At 40.0% G+C, this 22991-nt stretch overlaps 1 protein-coding gene across 1 annotated transcript in view; it reads left to right on the top strand.

Annotated features, from left to right (window-relative positions):
* zbtb16b (zinc finger and BTB domain containing 16b) overlaps positions 1-22991 on the top strand; it is a 142949-nt gene that overhangs the window by 96511 nt on the left and 23447 nt on the right. Inside the window, exon 5 of the mRNA XM_061973174.1 lies at positions 20490-20660. Coding sequence (XP_061829158.1) covers positions 20490-20660 — 171 coding nt within the window. The remainder of the gene's footprint in view (positions 1-20489; positions 20661-22991) is intronic.

The raw sequence follows: 22991 nt of genomic DNA, 5'->3' as shown, positions 1-22991 counted from the left end.
AGATTTCCAGTTCATTTGATCATCTATTAATACTCCCAAAAATCTAGTTTCTTTTACCCTTTCTATGTCTACTCCGTCTATTTGTATTTGTGTATGATGCTCTTTTCTACTATTACCAAATAGCATTATTTTAGTTTTACTGAGATTCAAAGATAGTCTGTTTTTGTCAAACCATCTTTTTAATTTGTTCATTTCTTCTGTTATTATTTGTATTATCTTCTGTGTGCTCTCTCCTGAACAGAAAGCAGTTGTGTCGTTTAAATTGCCTTTCAAACGTCTATTCTTGGTGTTGGCTTTTATCTAATACATTTCCCCCAAAAATGTGACTTATACTCCAGTGCGACTTATACCGTATTTTTCGGAGTATAAGTCGCACCGGAGTATAAGCCGCACCTGCCGAAAATGCATAATAAAGATGGAAAAAAACATATAAGTCGCACTGGAGCCCGGCCAAACTATGAAAAAAACTGCGACTTATACTCCAGTGCGACTTATATATGTTTTTTTCCTTCTTTATTATGCATTTTCGGCCGGTGCGACTTATACTCCGGAGCGACTTATAGTCCGAAAAATACGGTATATGTTTTTTTCCTTCTTTATTATGCATTTTCGGCCGGTGCGACTTATACTCAGGAGCGACTTATGTGTGAAATGATTAACACATTAGCGTAAAATATCAAATAATATTATTTAGCTCATTCACGTAAGAGACTAGACGTATAAGATTTCATGGGATTTAGCGATTAGGAGTGACAGATTGTTTGGTAAACGTATAGCATGTTCTATATGTTATAGTTATTTGAATGACTCTTACCATAATATGTTACGTTAACATACCAGTTGGTTATTTATGCCTCATATAACGTACACTTATTCAGCCTGTTGTTCACTATTCTTTAGTTATTTTAAATTGCCTTTCAAATGTCTATTCTTGGTGTTGGCTTTTATCAAATACATTTCCCCAAAAAATGCGATTTATACTCCAGTGCGACTTATACCGTATTTTTCGGAGTATAAGTCGCACCTGCCGAAAATGCAAAATAAAGAAGGAAAAAAACATATATAAGTCGCACCGGAGCCCAGCCAAACTATGAAAAAAACTGCGACTTATAGTCCGAAAAATATGGTATATGTTTTTTTCCTTCTTTATTATGCATTTTCGGCCGGTGCGACTTATACTCAGGAGCGACTTATGTGTGAAATTATTAACACATTAGCGTAAAATATCAAATAATATTATTTATCTCATTCACGTAAGAGACTAGAAGTATAAGATTTCATGGGATTTAGCGATTAGGAGTGACAGATTGTTTGGTAAACGTATAGCATGTTCTATATGTTATAGTTATTTGAATGACTCTTACCATAATATGTTACGTTAACATACCAGTTGGTTATTTATGCCTCATATAACGTACACTTATTCAGCCTGTTGTTCGCTATTCTTTATTTATTTTAAATTGCCTTTCAAATGTCTATTCTTGGTGTTGGCTTTTATCGAATACATTTCCCCCAAAAAATGCGACTTATGCTCCAGTGCGACTTATACCGTATTTTTCGGAGTATAAGTCGCACCGAAGTATAAGTCGCACCTGCCGAAAATGCATAATAAAGAAGGAAAAAAACATATATAAGTCGCACCGGAGCCCGGCCAAACTATGAAAAAAACTGCGACTTATAGTCCGAAAAATACGGTATATGATTTTTTCCTTCTTTATTATGCATTTTCGGCCGGTGCGACTTATACTCAGGAGCGACTTATGTGTGAAATTATTAACACATTAGCGTAAAAAATATCAAATAATATTATTTAACTCATTCACGTAAGAGACTAGAAGTATAAGATTTCATTGGATTTAGCGATTAGGAGTGACAGATTGTTTGGTAAACGTATAGCATGTTCTATATGTTATAGTTATTTGAATGACTCTTACCATAATATGTTACATTAACATACCAGTTGGTTATTTATGCCTCATATAACGTACACTTATTCAGCCTGTTGTTCACTATTCTTTATTTATTTTAAATTGCCTTTCAAATGTCTATTCTTGGTGTTGGCTTTTATCAAATACATTTCCCCAAAAAATGCGACTCATACTCCAGTGCGACTTATACCGTATTTTTCGGAGTATAAGTCGCACCGGAGTATAAGTCGCACCTGCCAAAAATTCATAATAAAGATTAAAAAAAACATATATAAGTCGCACTGGAGCCCGGCCAAACTATGACAAAAACTGCGACTTATAGTCCGAAAAATACGGTATATGTTTTTTTCCTTCTTTATTATGCATTTTCGGCCGGTGCGACTTATACTCAGGAGCGACTTATGTGTGAAATGATTAACACATTACCGTAAAATATCAAATAATATTATTTAGCTCATTCACGTAAGAGACTAGAAGTATAAGATTTCATGGGATTTAGCGATTAGGAGTGACAGATTGTTTGGTAAACGTATAGCATGTTCTATATGTTATAGTTATTTGAATGACTCTTACCATAATATGTTACGTTAACATACCAGTTGGTTATTTATGCCTCATATAACGTACACTTATTCAGCCTGTTGTTCACTATTCTTTATTTATTTTAAATTGCTTTTCAAATGTCTATTCTTGCTGTTGGCTTTTATCAAATACATTTCCCCAAAAAATGCGACTTATACTCCAGTGCGACTTATACCGTATTTTTCGGAGTATAAGTCGCACCGGAGTATAAGTCGCACCTGCCGAAAATGCATAATAAAGAAGGAAAAAAACATATATAAGTCGCACCGGAGCCCAGCCAAACTATGAAAAAAACTGTGACTTATAGTCTGAAAAATACCGTATATGTTTTTTTCCTTCTTTATTATGCATTTTCGGCCAGTGCGACTTATACTCAGGAGCGACTTATGTGTGAAATTATTAACACATTAGCGTAAAAAATATCAAATAATATTATTTAACTCATTCACGTAAGAGACTAGACATATAAGATTTCATTGGATTTAGCGATTAGGAGTGACAGATTGTTTGGTAAACGTATAGCATGTTCTATATGTTATAGTTATTTGAATGACTCTTACCATAATATGTTACGTTAACATACCAGTTGGTTATTTATGCCTCATATAACGTACACTTATTCAGCCTGTTGTTCGCTATTCTTTATTTATTTTAAATTGCCTTTCAAATGTCTATTCTTGGTGTTGGCTTTTATCAAATACATTTCCCCCAAAAATGCGACGTATACTCCAGTGCGACATATATGTTTTTTTCCTTCTTTATTGTGCATTTTCGGCCGGTGCGACTTATACTCCGGAGCAACTTATACTCCGCAAAATACGATAGAATGGAGGCCATTATTTCTGAAAAAAATATACCATAAACCAGCGTTTTTCAACCTTTTCTGAGACCAGGCACATTTTTTTCATTGAAAAAATCTGGAGGCACACCACCAGCAGAAAACATAAAAAAATGAAACTCCGCAGCCGATGTTGGCAGTAAAAAGTCTCGCAATTGTTGGATATGACTTTCAACCATAACCAAGCATGCATCACTATAGCTCTTGTCTCAAAGTAGGTGTACTGTCACCACCTGTCACATCACACCCTGACTTATTTGGACTTTTTTGCTGTTTTCCTGTGTGTAGTGTTTTAGTTCTTGTCTTGTGCTCCTATTTTGTTGTTGATTGCCATGTCATGCACGGATGTACTTTGTGGACGCCGTCTGCTGCTCCACACGCTGTAAGTCTTTGCTGTCGTCCAGCATTTTTGTTTTTGTTTACTTTACTATTCTTTATTTATTTTAAATTGCCTTTCAAATGTCTATTCTTGGTGTTGGCTTTTATCAAATACATTTCCCCAAAAAATGCGACTTATACTCCAGTGCGACTTATACCGTATTTTTCGGAGTATAAGTCGCACCTGCCGAAAATGCATAATAAAGAAGGAAAAAAACATATATAAGTCACACCGGAGCCCGGCCAAACTATGAAAAAAACTGCGACTTATAGTCCGAAAAATACGGTATATGTTTTTTTCCTTCTTTATTATGCATTTTCGGCCGGTGCGACTTATACTCCGGAGCGACTTATACTCCGAAAAATACGGTACTGAACTGCGGCCTCTTTGGCCCTAAATGTATTTGCCCTGTGATGATACACAACGACCCTGTGAACCAGTCAATTTTTATTACGTGAAAATTGTTCAGATGGAGAGAATAGCGTAAACATTCGAGGAATCGAGGTGGCGGCGAGCAGAGAACGTGACCTCAGTGAACCTCTCCACGGAATGGTGGTTAAAACACGAGCAGTGAAGGCCTTGTTGCATTAATTATTGAGTCGGGTGTTACTCAGTCGGGTAGATTAGCAGTCTACTGATGATCACCCGGGGTTGTTTAAGGTACTGTAGCGTGTGTGTGTGTGTGCTGCCTCTACGGGGAGCTGCGTGCATACATACACACAGTACAGGGTCATGCAAGGTATGTTGTTTGCATGCATGGCTGTGTGGCTTCAACTGAAAGGCTTCACCTCATATAAACAGCGAGAAGAGCCTCAGGACACAGCCAGTCCTCGCAATGTGACGACACTAGCTGCTGTGCATGATGTAATACTGGAGACTTCAATTATTGTGCACTTCAACTGTAGAAAGGCATTTGCTAAGATCTCATTTGGCCGCCCACCTCAAAATACAGAAGTGTCTTTAGTTATTCATCTCAAAATCAGCCTTTTTTTTTATGAAATGAGGCAAAATCACACCTGAATGGCAGAAATTAAGGCTGGGCGATATATGGAATATACTCGATATATCGCGGGTTTGTCTCTGTGCGATATAGAAAATGACTACCGTATTTTTCGGCGTATAATTTGCACTCTGCAACATCGCGTGGACATCGGGGGCGGTACCTTTGGATTGGCAGACCGGGGTGGTGGTTCCTCTCTTTAAGAAGGGGAACCGGAGGGTGTGTTCTAACTATCGTGGGATCACACTCCTCAGCCTTCCCGGTAAGGTCTATTCAGGTGTACTGGAGAGGAGGCTACGCCGGATAGTCGAATCTCGGATTCAGGAGGAACAGTGTGGTTTTCGTCCTGGTCGTGGAACTGTGGACCAGCTCTATACTCTCGGCAGGGTCCTTGAGGGTGAATGGGAGTTTGCCCAACCAGTCTACATGTGCTTTGTGGACTTGGAGAAGGCATTCGACCGTGTACCCCGGGAAGTCCTGTGGGGAGTGCTCAGAGAGTATGGGGTAACGGACTGTCTTATTGTGGCAGTTCGCTCCCTGTATGATCAGTGTCAGAGCTTGGTCCGCATTGCCGGCAGTAAGTCGGACACGTTTCCAGTGAGGGTTGGACTCCGCCAAGGCTGCCCTTTGTCACCGATTCTGTTCATAACCTTTATGGACAGAATTTCTAGGCGCAGTCAAGGCGTTGAGGGTATCTGGTTTGGTGGCTGCAGGATTAGGTCTCTGCTATTTGCAGATGATGTGGTCCTGATGGCTTCGTCCGGCCAAGATCTTCAGCTCTCACTGGATCGGTTCGCAGCAGAGTGTGAAGCGACTGGGATGGGAATCAGCACCTCCAAGTCCGAGTCCATGGTTCTCTCCCGGAAAAGGGTGGAGTGCCATCTCCGGGTTGGGGAGGAGATCTTGCCCCAAGTGGAGGAGTTCAAGTACCTCGGAGTCTTGTTCACGAGTGGGGGAAGAGTGGATCGTGAGATCGACAGGCGGATCGGTGCGGCGTCTTCAGTAATGCGGACGCTGTATCGATCCGTTGTGGTGAAGAAGGAGCTGAGCCGGAAGGCAAAGCTCTCGATTTACCGGTCGATCTACGTTCCCATCCTCACCTATGGTCATGAGCTTTGGGTCATGACCGAAAGGACAAGATCACGGGTACAAGCGGCCGAAATGAGTTTCCTCCGCCGAGTGGCGGGGCTCTCCTATAGAGATAGGGTGAGAAGCTCTGCCATCCGGGGGGAGCTCAAAGTAAAGCCGCTGCTCCTCCACATGGAGAGGAGCCAGATGAGGTGGTTCGGGCATCTGGTCAGGATGCCACCCGAACGCCTCCCTAGGAAGGTGTTTCGGGCACGTCCGACCGGTAGGAGGCCACGGGGAAGACCCAGGACACGCTGAGAAGACTATCTCTCCCGGCTGGCCTGGGAACGCCTCGGGATCCCCCGGGAGGAGCTGGACGAAGTGGCTGGGGAGAGGGAAGTCTGGGCTTCCCTGCTTAAGCTGCTGCCCCCGCGACCCGACCTCGGATAAGCGGAAGAAGATGGATGGATGGATGGATGGAATAAGTCGCACCGGAGTATAAGTCGCACCTGCCGAAAATACATAATAAAAAAGGAAAAAAAACACATATAAGTCGCACTGGAGCCCGGCCAAACTATGACAAAAACTGCGACTTATAGTCCGAAAAATACGGTATATGGTGATATTGGAGTATACGTTCTCACGCAGTTGCTTTTAGCTGCGGGAATTACACTTAGGGATGTCCCGATCCAGGTTTTTGCACTTCCGATACCGATATTGTTTTTGCACTTCCGATCCGATACCGATACTGACCGATACCGATACTGACCGATACTGGCCTATCCGAGCATGTATTGAAGTTAAAAGTTATTTAGCCTACTTAGTTGTCAGAATCATGTTGAAAAGGGTTTTAGTACTCTTGATAACAACTAGCCAGCTGAATTAGGGGAGTTTGAATAATACACAATGGTTGGTAACAAGAAACTGACCTGTTTATTCAAGGATAAACACAAAATAGACAAAATTATACATGACAAACAGAAATGGCATCATTGAACTAGGGCTGGGCGATATGGCCTTTTTTTAATATTGCGATATTTTAAGGCCATATTGCGATACACCATATATATCTCGATATTTTGCCTTAGTTTTGAATGAACACTTGATGCATATAATCACAGCAGTATGATGATTCTATGTGTTTTGATTGATTGATTGAGACTTTTATTAGTAGGTTGCACAGTGAAGTACATATTCCGTACAATTGACCACTAAATGGTAACACCCCAATAAGTTTTTCAACTTGTTTAAGTCGGGGTCCACTTAAATTGATTCATGATACAGATATATACTATCAGATATATACTATCATCATAATACAGTCATCACACAAGATAATCACATTGAATTATTTACATTATTTATAATCCAGGGTGTGGAGGGGGGCGCCGGATGTAAGTGTCAAAAAGACAGCCAAAAGAGTTTGATATGAGAATAAATCTAAAGTTAAAATATAGGGTAGAAATGCACCCATTTGCAGGAAATGTAGTCTTGATTTTCAAAATTTTCTTTCAAGGCTTGCATGTCTACATTAAAACATTCTTCTTCATACTGCATTAATATATGCTACTTTTAAACTTTCATGCAGAGAAGGAAATCACAACTAAAAAAATCACTAATTTTTTCATACGGTGTTGATGTGGAAATTTTTGCCTCAGCATTTTGATGGTGTGGACGTGTGGCACCGAATGGAGATAAGCGTCTCGACAGACGTCACAATATTTGAACAATGATGACGAAAACTGTTTTCTCTGTCGTGTCCGTGTGTCGAAAATTGTTATGCGCTTATTTTTTTTTTTTGATTTTGTGCGTGGCATAGATTTGCCGTGCGCAATTGCACAAGCGCGCACCTTAGAGGGAGCGTTGCTAGCACGGCTGCGCTAGCATTACAGCTAACGTTAGCCATGCTACCTCTCTGCTCGGGGAGGGCGTATACGTATGTGACGTATGACGTGACAGTTTGTGACGTATGTCGTGACAGTATGTGACGTGTGTAAGAAGGTGCGCTTGCTGTCTGTGAGAGGGAGACACAGGAAAGAGTGAGAAGAGCCTGTCGTGTAATGCCAGTAATGTGAGAATCCACAGACCTGTGGATGTGTTGAAGGTGTGCTGGAAAATGCGGAACGGAAATAAGGGAGCAGCAGAAAAGTGGAATGTATTATTTAGATAGGTGCGTGGGAAAACACGGACCGGAGTTTTTTTAAAAACTGGATCTGGATCGGCATTTTCCCATGCCTTGCCGATACGCATTTTTTGGCAAATACCGGCGGCCGATCTGATCCAAATATCGGATCGGGACATCCCTAATTACACTACAGGCTTTTATCACTCTTTCTTGTCTCTCCTTCTCACAGAGACATGAAACAAGCGCACCTTCTTACATACGTCACATACTGTCGCGCGCGCAACGTCGTACGCCCTCGAGGAGCAGAGAGGTAGCGGCATAGGTAAAGTCAGCAGTGGCAGGTGGTGCAAGCGGAGCGGTGCGAATGGTAATACGAGAGAGAGAAGGTGCCAATCCGGTAACAAATGGAGGAAGAAGAATTAATTCCCAAGAAAAACATAGTCTAGCGGTGGTTTTCGGCTTCAAGCGGGAAGATGTTGAACAGACAACCGTAATATGTCAAGTATGCGGCAAAAGCGTTGCTACGAAAAGTAGCAGCACTGCTAATTTGTAGCATCATTTGAAAAGTCACCTGCTCGAGAATGAAGAGTGCTTGAAACTAGAGATGTCCGATAATGGCTTTTTTGCCGATATCCGATATTCCGATATTGTCCAACTCGTAATTACCGATTCCGATATCAACCAATACCGATATATACAGTGGTGGAATTAACACATTATTATGCCTAATTTTGTTGTGATGCCCCGCTGGATGCATTAAACAATGTAACAAGGTTTTCCAAAATAAATGAACTCAAGTTATGGAAAAAAAATGCCAACATGGCACTGCCATATTTAGGGACTGCAATGTCCCTTTGGGACAGAGGACCCTATTGTTATTGTAAGGTTTTATTATTATTATTCCGCCGCCTCTTTGAGCTGTAATTTGACCCCCTTATCATGCTTCAAAACTCACCATATTTGACACACACATCAGGACTGGCAAAAATTGCCATTTAATAAAAAAACCAAACCCCAAAACGCAAAATTGCGCTCTAGCTAGCGCCCCCTAGGAAAAAACACAGACAAAACTGCTTGTAACTTCCGTTAGGAATGTCGTAGAGACATGAAACAAAAACCTCTATGTAGGTCTGACTTAGATCTAGATTTCATACACTAACATTCTTCAGCAAAAATCAACAGGAAGTTGGTAATTCCCCCTTCAAAACAAAAAGTTAGTAAAAACAGTCACTCTTGCCTCCTTGAGCTGTAATTTGACCCCCTTAACATGCTTCAAAACTCACCAAACTGGACACACACATCAGGACGGGCAAAAATTGCGATCTAATAAAAAACCCCAACCCCAAAACTCAAAAAACACAGACACAACTACTCCTAGGAAGAAAACTCAGACAAAACGGCCTGTAACTTCCAGTAAGAATGTCTTAGAGACATGAAACAAAAACCTCTATGTAGGTCTCACTTAGACCTACATTTCATATATTGACAACCCCCAGCAAAAATCAACAGGAAGTTTGCAATTTCCCCTTCAAAACAAAAGGTTTGTAAAAATCGGTCGCCTTTTTTCAAACATTATCTCCTCTGAGCGCGTTTGGCGTGTCGGCTTCAAACTAGCACAGGAGAGAGATTGAACCCTTCTGATTAAAAGTTCACCAAAGCGTTTTAATTACTGCTCCGGTTTGGAGTTTATGTGCCGTCAAAGTCGGTCCCGTCCATAGCTGCTTGCACCTTTAATTATTATTGAAGTCATAAAGTGCATTATTTTTTTTAACAGCAGCTTGGAATTTGGGATATGCTCTGGGGTAGCGGGGGGTGTATATTGTAGCGTCCCGGAAGAGTTAGTGCTGCAAGGGGTTCTGGGTATTTGTTCTGTTGTGTTTATGTTGTGTTACGGTGCGGATGTCCTCCCGAAATGTGTTTGTCATTCTTGTTTGGTGTGGGTTCACAGTGTGGCGCATATTTGTAACAGTGTTAAAGTTGTTTATACGGCCACCCTCAGTGTGACCTGTATGGCTGTTGACCAAGTATGCATGGCATTCACTTGTGTGTGTGAAAAGCCGTAGATATTATGTGATTGGGCCGACATGCAAAGGAAGTGCCTTTAAGGTTCATTGGTGCTCTGTACTTCTCCCTACGTCCGTGTACACAGCGGCGTTTTAAAAAGTCATATATTTTACTTTTTGAAACCGATACCGATCATTTCTGATAGTACATTTTAAAGCATTTATCGGCCGATATTATCGGACATCCCTACTTGAAACTCCGCATGTCAACATCTCCGGCCGGTGCCACACCCACAAAATGCCCAAGCAACCATTTCCACATTAACAGCGTATGAAACAAATAGTCAACAACAGAAGGAGATAACGTCCGCAGGAACCTACCACATAGCGAAGGACATACACTATTTGATTTCCTATTATGCAGCTCATTTTTATTTGACACCTATTGAAATATCCTGTGTGACATCATGCACAAAAGTGCACTTTATTTGGTTTTAACCAGGGGTGCTCATTACGTCGATCGCGATCTACCGGTCGATCTCGGAGGGTGTGTCGGTCGATCACCAGCCAGGCATTAAAACAATAGTCCTAAAAATGAGCGATCATAAATCTTCACTATGACGTCACTTTCGTCACTTGATTGACATTCACGGCACCCGAGGGTCTTCTGAGATGCCGCTGGCTGCTGCCAGCTCATTAAAACTGGCGCCGTACCTGTCGTCAAAACTCCAAAGACCGACTGCACAGTTGCACAATAAAAGCTCTGCTTCATCCTGCCTGCGCTACCAAAATAAGAGTCTCAGAAAGCTGGCGTGCACAAGCTAGCAAGCTACGGAGTTTGCCGACAATGTATTTCTTGTAAAGTGTATACAAAGGAGTACGGAAGCTGGACAAATAAGATGCCAAAAACCAACCACTTTCATGTGGTATTGGACAGAAAGGAGGACTTTTTTTCTCCTCCATTCGAAAATGCGGACGTTATCATCACCACTGTCTGATTCCAATCAATGCAAGTCATCACAATCAGGTAATACACCAACTTATATTCTTGTCTTCATGAAAGAAAGGAATCTATATGTGTTAAACATGCTTGTATTATCTTTAACGACCTTTAACTTGTTAACAATATTAACTATATGTGTTAAACATGCTTGTATTATCTTTAACCACTTTTAAGTTGTTAACAATATTAACTATGTGTTAAACATGCTTGTATTATCTTTAACCACCTTTAAGTTGTTAACAATATTAACTATATGTGTTAAACATGCTTGTTTTAACTTTAACCACCTTTAAGTTGTTAACAATATTAACTATTTATGTTAAACATGCTTGTATTATTTTTAACCACCTTTAACTTGTTAACAATATTAACTATTTGTGTTAAACATACTTGCATTATCTTTAAACACCTTTAACTTGTTAACAATATTAACTATATGTATTAAACATACTTGTATTATCATTAAACACCTTTAATGTATTAACAATATTAACTATGTGTTAAACATGCTTGTATTATCTTTAACCATCTTTAAGTTGTTAACAATATTAACTATATGTGTTAAACATGCTTGTTTTATCTTTAACCACCTTTAAGTTGTTAACAATATTAACTATTTGTGTTAAACATGCTTGTATTATTTTTAACCACCTTTAAGTTGTTAACAATATTAACTATATGTGTTAAACATGCTTGTTTTATCTTTAACCACTTTTAAGTTGTTAACAATATTAACTATATTTGTTAAACATGCTTGTATTATCTTTAACCACCTTTAAGTTGTTAACAATATTAACTATATGTGTTAAACATGCTTGTTTTATCTTTAACCACCTTTAAGTTGTTAACAATATTAACTATACGTGTTAAACATGCTTGTATTATTTTTAACCACCTTTAACTTGTTAACAATATTAACTATATGTGTTAAACATACTTGCATTATCTTTAAACACCTTTAACTTATTAACAATATTAACTATATGTGTTAAACATGCTTGTATTATCTTTAACCACCTTTAAGTTGTTAACAATATTAACTATACGTGTTAAACATGCTTGTATTATTTTTAACCACCTTTAACTTGTTAACAATATTAACTATATGTGTTAAACATGCTTGTTTTATCTTTAACCACCTTTAAGTTGTTAACAATATTAACTATATGTGTTAAACATACTTGCATTATCTTTAAACACCTTTAACTTGTTAACAATATTAACTATATGTATTAAACATGCTTGTATTATCATTAAACACCTTTAATGTATTAACAATATTAACTATATGTGTTAAACATGCTTGCATTATCATTAAACACCTTTAACTTGTTAACAAAAACATATATTTCATAAATAAGTAAATATAAATTATATATATGAATGAGGTAGATCCCCACGACTTGATCAATTGAAAAGTAGCTCGCCTGCAGAAAAAGTGTGAGCACCCCTGGTTTTAACTATTGTAGTGGCGTTCTGTACAAAAAGTGCACTTTAATTTAGTGTTGTTTTGATATGTCATCTTAGTGACATCATGCACTAATAGCTTGTTTTAAAAATGTCTCAGACAATCTTGCACTTTCTGTTTTGGAAATGACATGAATGTTTGTGCCACTGCTTAATAACTGTTTAATAAATACACTTTTGCTAAATTGACTAGTTTAAAAGTAGCATATATTAATGCAGTATGAAGAAGAATGTTTGAATGTAGACACATAGAATCATCATACTGCTGTGATTATATGCATCAAGTGTTCATTCAAGGCTAAGGCAAAATATCCAGATATATATGGTGTATCGTGACATGGCCTAAAAATATCCACATATTAATAAAAGGCCCTAGCAGAAACACAGCATCCCAACCGTCAATGAATACAATCTCTTGTTCAATTTGCAGTGGGTTTACTCTCAGATTCTCAGGGTGGGAAACTTTTGTTTTGGGCGTGAAAAGAAACAGGCTGCGCTTATTTGTGAATGAAGGGATTAGCTTGAACACTTCACCCCAACAAGGAGCATGATCTTATCTGGTTGCCTGGACACATGGTTTTGTCTCTTAGGCAGCGTGAGAGCCCGGGCCGCGCTCCCGCCTCGCTCGCACCGACTAAGTGGCAGATGCATGAAGACGGACCCTGTTTGGTCACGTGAGCGTACGCCAGCCTGGCGGAGGACATTCCAAAATAGCATACCCACCTCAGACTATCCGACAATGTGAACGTACGTGTGCAGTGTAAGGTATGCCGGTAAATTGGAAGGTTTGTTAGTAAATCATTCTTGCTCCCTCAAGACACAATGCTCTTGCTTTAAAGGAATACCACTGACTATGTGCTATTTACCCCATTGAGGGCCAAAGGTCAGAGGGTCATTCTGTGCCTTAAAAAACAAATCCAAAGCCCATTGTCTGGTTAAGGGTGAGAAAGCAGGGGGCAATGACAGCCAACTTTAGAGCTCTCCTAAAGAAGCTCCTCTGCACTTATTTCTTACTGGAAAAAAAAACAAAAAAAAACCCTACAACTGCAAACCCTTTTTGTTTGAGAAGTTAACAGAGCATAGCGCGACAAAGTGGCACCGCTAACGCACATAGTACACCCCTCCCTGCCTGGGAAAGTTGAATTTGTTCTTAAAGATATGTTATTTGTAGACTAAACTGGAAGACCTGCTGAGATGTTGTCACCGGGTTTCAAGAGTGACAAGATGCTTGTCCTATTTTTTCCCCCAAACAAGTTTGTTTGGCAGCCGGATCAGGTTGTACATAAAAAACAGTCTAAACCAGTGTTTTTCAACCTTTTTTCATTGACAAAAAAACTTGAGGCACACCACCAGCAGAAAACATAAAAAAATTAAACCCACCAGCCGATATTGACTATATCACTATAGCTCTTGTCTCGAAGTAGGTGTACTGTCACCACCTGTCATATCACACCGTAATTATTTAGAATATTTTTAGTGTTTTCCTGTGTGTAGTGTTTTAGTTCTTGTCTTGCGCTCCTATTTTGGTGGCTTTTCCTCTTTTGTTGGTATTTTCCTGGAGCAGTTTCATGTCTTCCTTGAACGCTATTCCCCGCACCTGCTTTGTTTTAGCAATCAAGAATGTTTCAGTTGTGCGGACGCCATCCTCCTTTGTTGATTGTCATGTCATGTTCGAAAGTACTTTGTGGACGCCGTCTCTGCTCCAAACACTGTAAGTCTTTGCTGTCGTCCAGCATTCTGTTTTTGTTTACTTCATACTTGCCAACCTTGAGTCCTCTGATTTCGGGAGGTGGGGGGAGGGGGGCGTGGCTAAAAGGGGAGGAGTATATTTACAGCTAGAATTCACCAAGTCAAGTATTTCATATATATATATATATATATATATATATATATATATATATATATATATACATAATACTTGACGTTCAGTGAATTGTAGCTATATATATATATATATATATATATATATATATATATATATATATATATATATATATATATATATATATATATATATATATATATATATATATATATATATATATATATATATATATATATATATATATATATATATATATATATGGGACGGCGTGGCGCAGTGGAAGAATGGCCGTGCGCGACCCGAGTGTCCCTGGTTCAATCCCCACCTAGTACCAACCTCGTCATGTCTGTTGTGTCCTGAGCAAGACACTTCACCCTTGCTCCTGATGGGTGCTGGTTAGCGCCTTGCATGGCAGCTCCCTCCATCAGTGTGTGAATGTGTGTGTGAATGGGTAAATGTGGAAGTAGTGTCAAAGCGCTTTGAGTACCTTGAAGGTAGAAAAGCGCTATACAAGTACAACCCATTTATCATTTATTTATTTATATATATATATTTATTTTATTATATATATATATATATATATATATATATTTTATTATATGTATGTATGTATATATATATATATATATATATATATATATATATATATATATATATATATATATATATATATAAAAAATAAATACTTGAATTTCAGTGTTCATTTATTTACACATATACACACACATAACACTCATCTACTCATTGTTGAGTTAAGGGTTGAATTGTCCATCCTTGTTCTATTCTCTGTCACTATTTTTCTAACCATGCTGAACTCTGATGATGCATTGATGTGTGGCACGCACAAAAGTGCTTTCATCAAATGCACTAGATGGCAGTATTGTCCTGTTTAAGAGTGTCACAACATTGCTGTTTACGGCAGACGAACTGCTTTACGGTATACAAAAACGTGACTGTTGTTGTTGTGTGTTGTTGCCGCGCTTGGAGGACGTTAATGAAACTGCCTAACAATAAACCCACATAAGAAACCAAGAACTCGCCCTCCATCATTCTACAGTTATAACGTGATTGGGCAGGTATGCTGGTTATATTGTGGGTTAGCGTTAGCGCCTGAATTTCGGGAGATTTTCAGGAGAAAATTTGTCCCGGGAGGTTTTCGGGAGAGGCGCTGAATTTCGGGAGTCTCCCGGAAAATCCGGGAGGGTTGGCAAGTATGGTTTACTTTGCAGCCAGTTCAGTTTTAGTTTAGTTCTGCATAGCCTTCCCTAAGCCTCAATGCGCTTATTTGTGGACTTAATCGGGTGTTACCATTTAGTGGTCAATTGTAAGGATTAAGGAATATGTACTGTACTGTGCAATCTACTAATAAAAGTTTCAATCAATCAATCAAATGCCTTTTCTTAGCGGCACTGGCCTTTTGTTTATTTTTCGTTTAAGCATTAGATACCTTTTTTACCTGCACGCTGCCTCCTGCATGTTGCATAATCAAAAAGGTCAACCAACGAACGAGATTTCTCTATAGAATCTCCTCTCTGGTCAACAAAAGCACCAGGAAGATTCTGGCGGGAACTCTCGTTCAACCCTTTTTCCATTCCGCATGCACCTCCTGGTACCCTAGCATCTCCAAAACCCTCAAATCTAGACTCCAAATATCCCAGAACAAGCTAGTCAGATTACTTCCAGACCTCCACCCCAGATCACACCTCACTCCTACCCACTTTTTCAAAGTGGGCTGGCTCAGGGTGGAGGACAGAGTAAAACAACTTGCACTGAGCCTGGTCTATAAAATCCGCTACACCTCCCTGATACCGAAGTACATGTCAAACTACTTCCTTAATAATGACCGCCATAACTACAACACCAGGGGGAGCTCCACTAACCACGTCAAACCCAGATTCCGATCTAACAAAGGTCTTAACTCATTCTCCTTCTATGCCACATCAATATGGAATGGTGTAAAAGAAAGGGCATCTCTATCCTCCTTCAAAACCGCAATAAAAGTACACCTCCAGGCAACTTCAACCCTAAACTAACACCCTCCCCGGATTGTTAATAATCAAATGTAAATAATCAAATGTAGATTACTTTTTCTTATGCTTTCTGATCTCTCTCTCTCTCTCTCTCTCTCTATGTCCACTACTTGCTGTACATATCCTACCAAGTCAGACCTACACTGTTTCAATGTCCATTTCTCTGTTCTCAATTGTTGATGACTGAAGTGATGATAACAACCAAACATAACCCCCCCCTCCACATCTCACACCCCAGATTGTAAATAATGTAAATAATTCAATGTATATACTCTGATGATTATCTTGTGTGATGACTGTATTATGATGATAGTATATATCTGTATCATGAATCAATTTAAGTGGACCCCGACTTAAACAAGTTGAAATACTTATTCGGGTGTTACCATTTAGTGGTCAATTGTACGGAATATGTACTGTACTGTTCAATCTACTAATAAAAGTCTGAATCAATCAATCAATACAAAGCAATTAGCTACCTGCTGCCACCTACTGATATGGAAGAGTATTACACGGTTACCAGTGACGTGCAGTCACTAGAGGCAGGTGAGGCCTGCCATCATGGAAAGAAAAAAAATGTAAAAAAAAAATAAAAAAATGTAATTGTTATATGTATGCAGTGATTATACTATAAAGTTATTTTCCATTTAACTTCACCAGTTTTAGATTATTTTTATTTAAAATCGCTGAATTTTCACATTTGCCGTTCAAATACTGAGAAGAGACGGTGCGGTGAACAGCAGCCAGTTGAGGCACGTCACTCAGTGCCTCAACATTGATTGCGCAATGACTCGGCTAACTGCTGGCCTGCTGTGCAGTGAGACTGTATTGCTATATGAATTATATTATACCTTTCCATAGTTTAGTTAGCTGAGGTATATAATGTACAGTGTATTTTGTCAACAACTGTATGTGTGTAAAGTATTTCTTGTGCTGAGCGATCATAAAACGGCTGCAAAAGACGCGCTGGCTGAGGCTCGCCTCCTGCACCCCCGCCGTAGAATTGTTATATCAACTAAAGCCCACACTTAAACTTTCCACGTGCAAGATTGAATCTATTTAAAAAAGTTATTTCATAAGAAGCCAAAAAGTGCAAAAACAATAATGTTGGTGTTGGAGGAGTTGTGAATGACTGCAGGGCCACAACATTAGATACACCTGCAGATTGCAGGTGTATCTAATTCACAACTCCTCCAACACGAACATTATTGTTTTTGCACTTTTTGGCTTCTTATTAAATAACTTTTGTAACCTATTTTCATGGGCTTTCCTCTTTGTGATGTTAAGTTCCTGTTATGCGCTGTTATACAGTATATGCCTTGAGCTCTTATTTTGAAGGCGCTAAGAGCGGAAGTGATGTCACGTTGCGGAGGTTTTTGAAAGAAGGTAAATAAAGTGGTCCTCGTGTAAACTGGAGCCTCCGTGTTTGTTATTTTGTAGTTTCATACAGTATAGGCGACATTTATAAACCCTCGGTTACACTTTTTTAAATAGATTCAATCTTGCACGTGGAAAGTTTAAGTGAGGGCTTTAGTTGCGGCGCATGGACTTAATTTCTAAGTAAAGGTAAGACCATAATGTTTTTTTTTATTAAATTTGCTTTTTTGTGTGCTACAGTTTGTATGTGTAAAGTTAAAGTTAAGTTAAAGTACCAATGATTGTCACACACACACACTAGGTGTAATGAAATGTGTCCTCTGCATTCGACCCATCCCCTTGATCACCCCCTGGGAGGTGAGGGGAGCAGTGGGCAGCAGCAGCGCCGCGCCTGGGAATCATTTTTGGTGATTTAACCCCCAATTCCAACCCTTGATGCTGAGTGCCAAGCAGGGAAGAATGCTGGTATGAGCTTTTAAACATAACCCGTTAACTGCTGCCAATCAAATGGTGAATAAGATACTCTTTATGGTTCATATGTTTGTAAATCTGACTGTGATGAAGTCAGTGCCTCACCAGCCATCAACCTCACCGCACGTCACTGACGGTTACTCTGCCCAGCTCTCGACAGCACCGACACTCAACAACGGCACACTATTTACAGATTATAACTTCTGGTTTGCAAAAAAATACTTTTAACCCAATTAGGTGAAATTACATAATCTCTCACGGCACACCACGGCAGAGTGGTTGAAAAACACTGCTCTAAACAGCTCAAAAAAGTTGACAGGCTTTAGTAAAACAACGGGTTAAAATTAAAGTGGCTTTGATGTATTAAAATTGAAGTATTTGTGTTGTTCAATTGGCCGAGCGCTCTTTACCACTCTTGACCATTCTGGACATATTGGAACAGAAAGCACACCCCCTGCTGGCCACAGCAAATACCATGAAAGAAACATCTGAGTGAATCAAATCTTCACATCTTAAAATATCTCCAAGGGGTTCCAGATGAATCACTAGCCCGGGCTTCAGATGCAAGGTACAGCAGGGTGACCAGGCATTATTTAGATATGAGTCATCCAGAAAAGTAAAGCTGGTTAAACAGTGAAAGGATTTCCTGTATGGTCAGCGGATAAGGTGACGGTGGGAGGGGGCTTGTGGGTACAGAGGCATTGAGAGCGGTGGGTCTCTTGTCTTTCAACTTAAATATTGTGATCCGTGGGTGAGAAAGGGCCCTGGTCATTAGGCGACAGCATAAAGACAGTGGGGGTTGTAGGAGGTGCATGTGGAGCCTATGACTAATGGGCTCGGTCAATGAGGGCCTGAACCTCATTGTGTGCTCTTTGTGCAGCACGCTGCCCAAAGCTTCTAACAGGTGCAGTTCATTCCACTGGATCGCCTCCCTGCAGGATTGTTAAGACCAGGGAATGTCTTTCATCCTGTCCTCTTGCGGTTAATGATTACGGATGATCACTTCTATTAGCGATTTTCGAGGGAATTTCTTACACAAAAAAAGGAAAACCCGAGCGGCCGTCCATCTTCTTCACAAATAAGAGGCTTTGTGCATTTGGGTAAAAGCCTGAAAATAAAAATGTAAAAAAAGAAAGGTTTGAGCGAATAAAACAAATTGTAAAACATTGCATGGTAAATGTTTTTGATTGAACCGACTTGATGCGTTTCTTTATCTGCCGCCGCCAAGACAGGCCTGTCCGTTAACTTGATTGAACCTAAAAGCGGGCGGCTGACACTCTCCCCTCTTAGTATGAGCGCGCTGTGTCCCTTTTTCCCCGCGTTAATTCCAATTTAATTGCCAGTTGCCTCAAGGCACTTCAATAACAGTAACAAATGATTTGATTTAGTGGACCTCATCAGACTGCATTTTAAATGTGACAGAGCAACCCCACTTGAATTCCAATGAAGTGCTGGCACAGTCCTGTGTTTACTAATGATCCACTGCTGGAGATGTCTGATTGAATCTCAGTCAGGAGCGATGGGAGCTGCGAGCGTTGGAAACAATCTGCAACCTGAGCAGACGAGACAAATAAGGACCCTCATAATCTCATATGAATGCCTCACTGTCTGGAGAGGCACATTTTGGCCTTTAAAGCCCCAGATTAGCCGGATCCTCAGTATCACCGCGTATGATTTTTGCCTTGGTGTGAATCGGCAGAGTGGATTTTGGAGTTGTGGTGTCCTGACTGAGCCTGTAGATCAATTGGTGGCTGCATGACAGCCAAAAGGATCCACGTCTCATAGCCTTTTTGACTTAAACTAGCCTGCCGGCGATTGCCTATCTGTATTCCTCTCCACACTCGGCGCAACAGGAAAGCAGCCCCAAAGAGATGCCAGGTCACACACAGGATTAAACTGGATTGTGTTTTTTTTTTTCCTGCAGTCCTGCCTTTAATGGCTTGATATCACTACTTAACATTCTGCACAGAGCGTACGGTGTAGGCATCATTTAGGGCGGAGCCTCTATCAGCCGCTCTTTGAGCGCAGAGGACTTCACAGGCTGTGGCTGACTCCTGGTGGGGAATGAAGAGAATAATTACACATCTAACGTACCAGGAAGGAGCCATTGATTGTGTGATTGGCATGCTGTGCGTTGGGTGGGAAATTCTTCAGGAAAACAATGACTTTGATGGTTGAAAATAGAGCGTATAAAAGGCTCACAGCTGAAAGCGCCTGTGGGCTTTTAGGAGAGTTGGTTTAGGTAGAGACACTTGCTCTTTGAAAGAAGCTTTTCCCTCCGAGGACTCACACAAAGTTGAAGTGACCCAGTTTCCCCACTTAAGGCCCCTGCGTCTGCATGCGCCGCCGTACTGAAATAACCGTGCATCTACGTCTTTCTGTGCCATCTCTAGGGACCGACATGGCGGTGTTCTGTCTGCTGTGTGCAAAGCGCTTCCAGACCCAAAAGGCCCTGCAGCAGCACATGGAGGTCCACGCCGGCATGCACAGCTACATCTGTAGCCACTGCGAGCGCCCCTTCCCCAGCCACACCACCCTCAAAAGACACCTGCGCTCGCACTCGGGTAAGAAGGATGTCAAACTACTTCCAGAACGTAAATGACCGCCGTAACCACAACACCAGGGGGAGCTCCACAAACCATGTTAAGCCCCAGATCTAACAAAGGTCTTAACTCATTCTCCTTCTATGCCACATCAATATGGAATGCACTCCCAACAGGTGTAAAAGAAAGGGCATCTCTATCCTCCTTCAAAACCGCACTAAAAGAACACCTCCAGGCAACTACAACCCTAGACTAACACCCTCCCCCCACCACATCCCACCTCCCCGGATTGTAATTAATCAAATGTAAATAATCAAATGTATATACTTGTTCTGATGCTTTCTGAGCTCACTATGTTCACTGCTCACTGTACATCATACTTGCCAACCCTCCCGGATTTTCCGGGAGACTCCCGAAATTCAGCGCCTCTCCCGAAAACCTCCCGGGACAAATTTTCTCCCGAAAATCTCCCGAAATTCAGGCGGACTCAGGTATAACTGTAGAAGGATGGAGGGCGAGTTCTTAGTTTCTTATGTGGGTTTATTGTTAGGCAGTTTCATTAACGTCCTCCCAGCGCGGCAACAACACACGACAACAGCAGTCACGTTTTTTTCTACCGTAAAGCAGTTCGTCTGTTGTGACACTCTTAAACAGGACAATACTGCCATCTAGTGCATTTGATGAAAGCACTTTTGTGCGTGCCACACAGCAATGCATCATCAGAGAGGGTGTTTCAGCATGGTTCGAAAAATAGTGACAGAGAATAGAACAAGGATGGACAATTCAACCCTTAATTCAACAATGAGTAGATGAGTGTTATGTGTGTGTATATGTGTAAATAAATGAACACTGAAATTCAAGTTTTTATTTTATATATATATATATATATATATATATATATATATATATATATATATATATATATAAATATATAATAAAAGAAATATATATTTATAGCTAGAATTCACTGAAAGTCAAGTATTTCTTATATATATATATATATATATGTATGAAATACTTGACTTAGTATTTCGTCAAGTATTTCTTATATATATATATACATACATATATATATATATATATATAATAAAAGAAATATATATTTATAGCTAGAATTCACTGAAAGTCAAGTATTTCTTATATATATATATATATATATATATATATATAACAGTATATGAAATACTTGACTTGGTGAATTCTAGCTGTAAATATACTCCTCCCCTCTTAACCACGCCCCCCCACCGCCCCGCCCCCACCTCCCGAAATCGGAGGTCTCAAGGTTGGCAAGTATGCTGTACATATCCTACCAAGTCACTGTTTCAATGTCCATTTCTCAGATGATATAATTGTTCATGACTGAAGTGCTGATATCAACCAAACCTAACCCCCCCCTCGCCACATCCCACACCCCGGATTGCAAATATCGTAAATAATTCAATGTATATACTCTGATGATTATCTTGTGTGATGAGTGTATTATGATGGTAGTACCGTGTTTTTTGGAGTATAAGTTGCTCCGGAGTATAAGTCGCACCGGCCGAAAATGCATAATAAAGAAGGAAAAAAACATATATAAGTCGCACTGGAGTATAAGTCGCATTTTTTGGGGAAATGTATTTGATAAAAGCCAACACCAAGAATAGACATTTGAAAGGCAATTTAAAATAAATAAAGAATAGTGAACAACAGGCTGAATAAGTGTACGTTATATGAGGCATAAATAACCAACTGGTATGTTAACGTAACATATTATGGTAAGAGTCATTCAAATAACTATAACATATAGAACATGCTATACGTTTACCAAACAATCTAATCGCTAAATCCCATGAAATCTTATACGTCTAGTCCATGGGTGTCAAACTCTGGCCCGCGGGCCAAATTCTATACCATAATTCTCATACTTGCCTAACCTCCCGGGAGACTCACAAATTTCAGTGCCCCTCCCGAGAATTGTAACGTCCCCTTTTCGTCCAGTCCAACAAGAGCTGGCTCAGTTACATAATATATGCGGCTTTGGCACGCACACACAAGTGAATGCAACGCATACTTGATCTTCAGCGATACAGGTTACACTGAGGGTGCTCGTATAAAAAAAACTTTAACATTGTTACAAATATACGCCACACTGTGAATCCACACCAAACAAGAATGACAAACACATTTTGGGAGAACATCCGCACAGTAACACAACATAAACACAACAGAACGTCCCGGAAGAATTAGTGCTGCAAAGGGTTCTGGGTATTTGTTCCGTTGTGTTTATGTTGTGTTACTGTGCGGATGTTCTCCCAAAATGTGTTTGTCATTCTTGTTTGGTGTGGGTTCACAGTGTGGCGCATGTTTGTA

This window comes from Nerophis lumbriciformis, linkage group LG17 (genome assembly GCF_033978685.3).
Source record: "Nerophis lumbriciformis linkage group LG17, RoL_Nlum_v2.1, whole genome shotgun sequence".
NCBI classification, from domain to species: Eukaryota; Metazoa; Chordata; class Actinopteri; order Syngnathiformes; family Syngnathidae; genus Nerophis; species Nerophis lumbriciformis.
The sequence above is the reverse complement of the archived record's forward strand: the minus strand, read 5'-3'. Positions and strand labels throughout refer to the sequence as shown.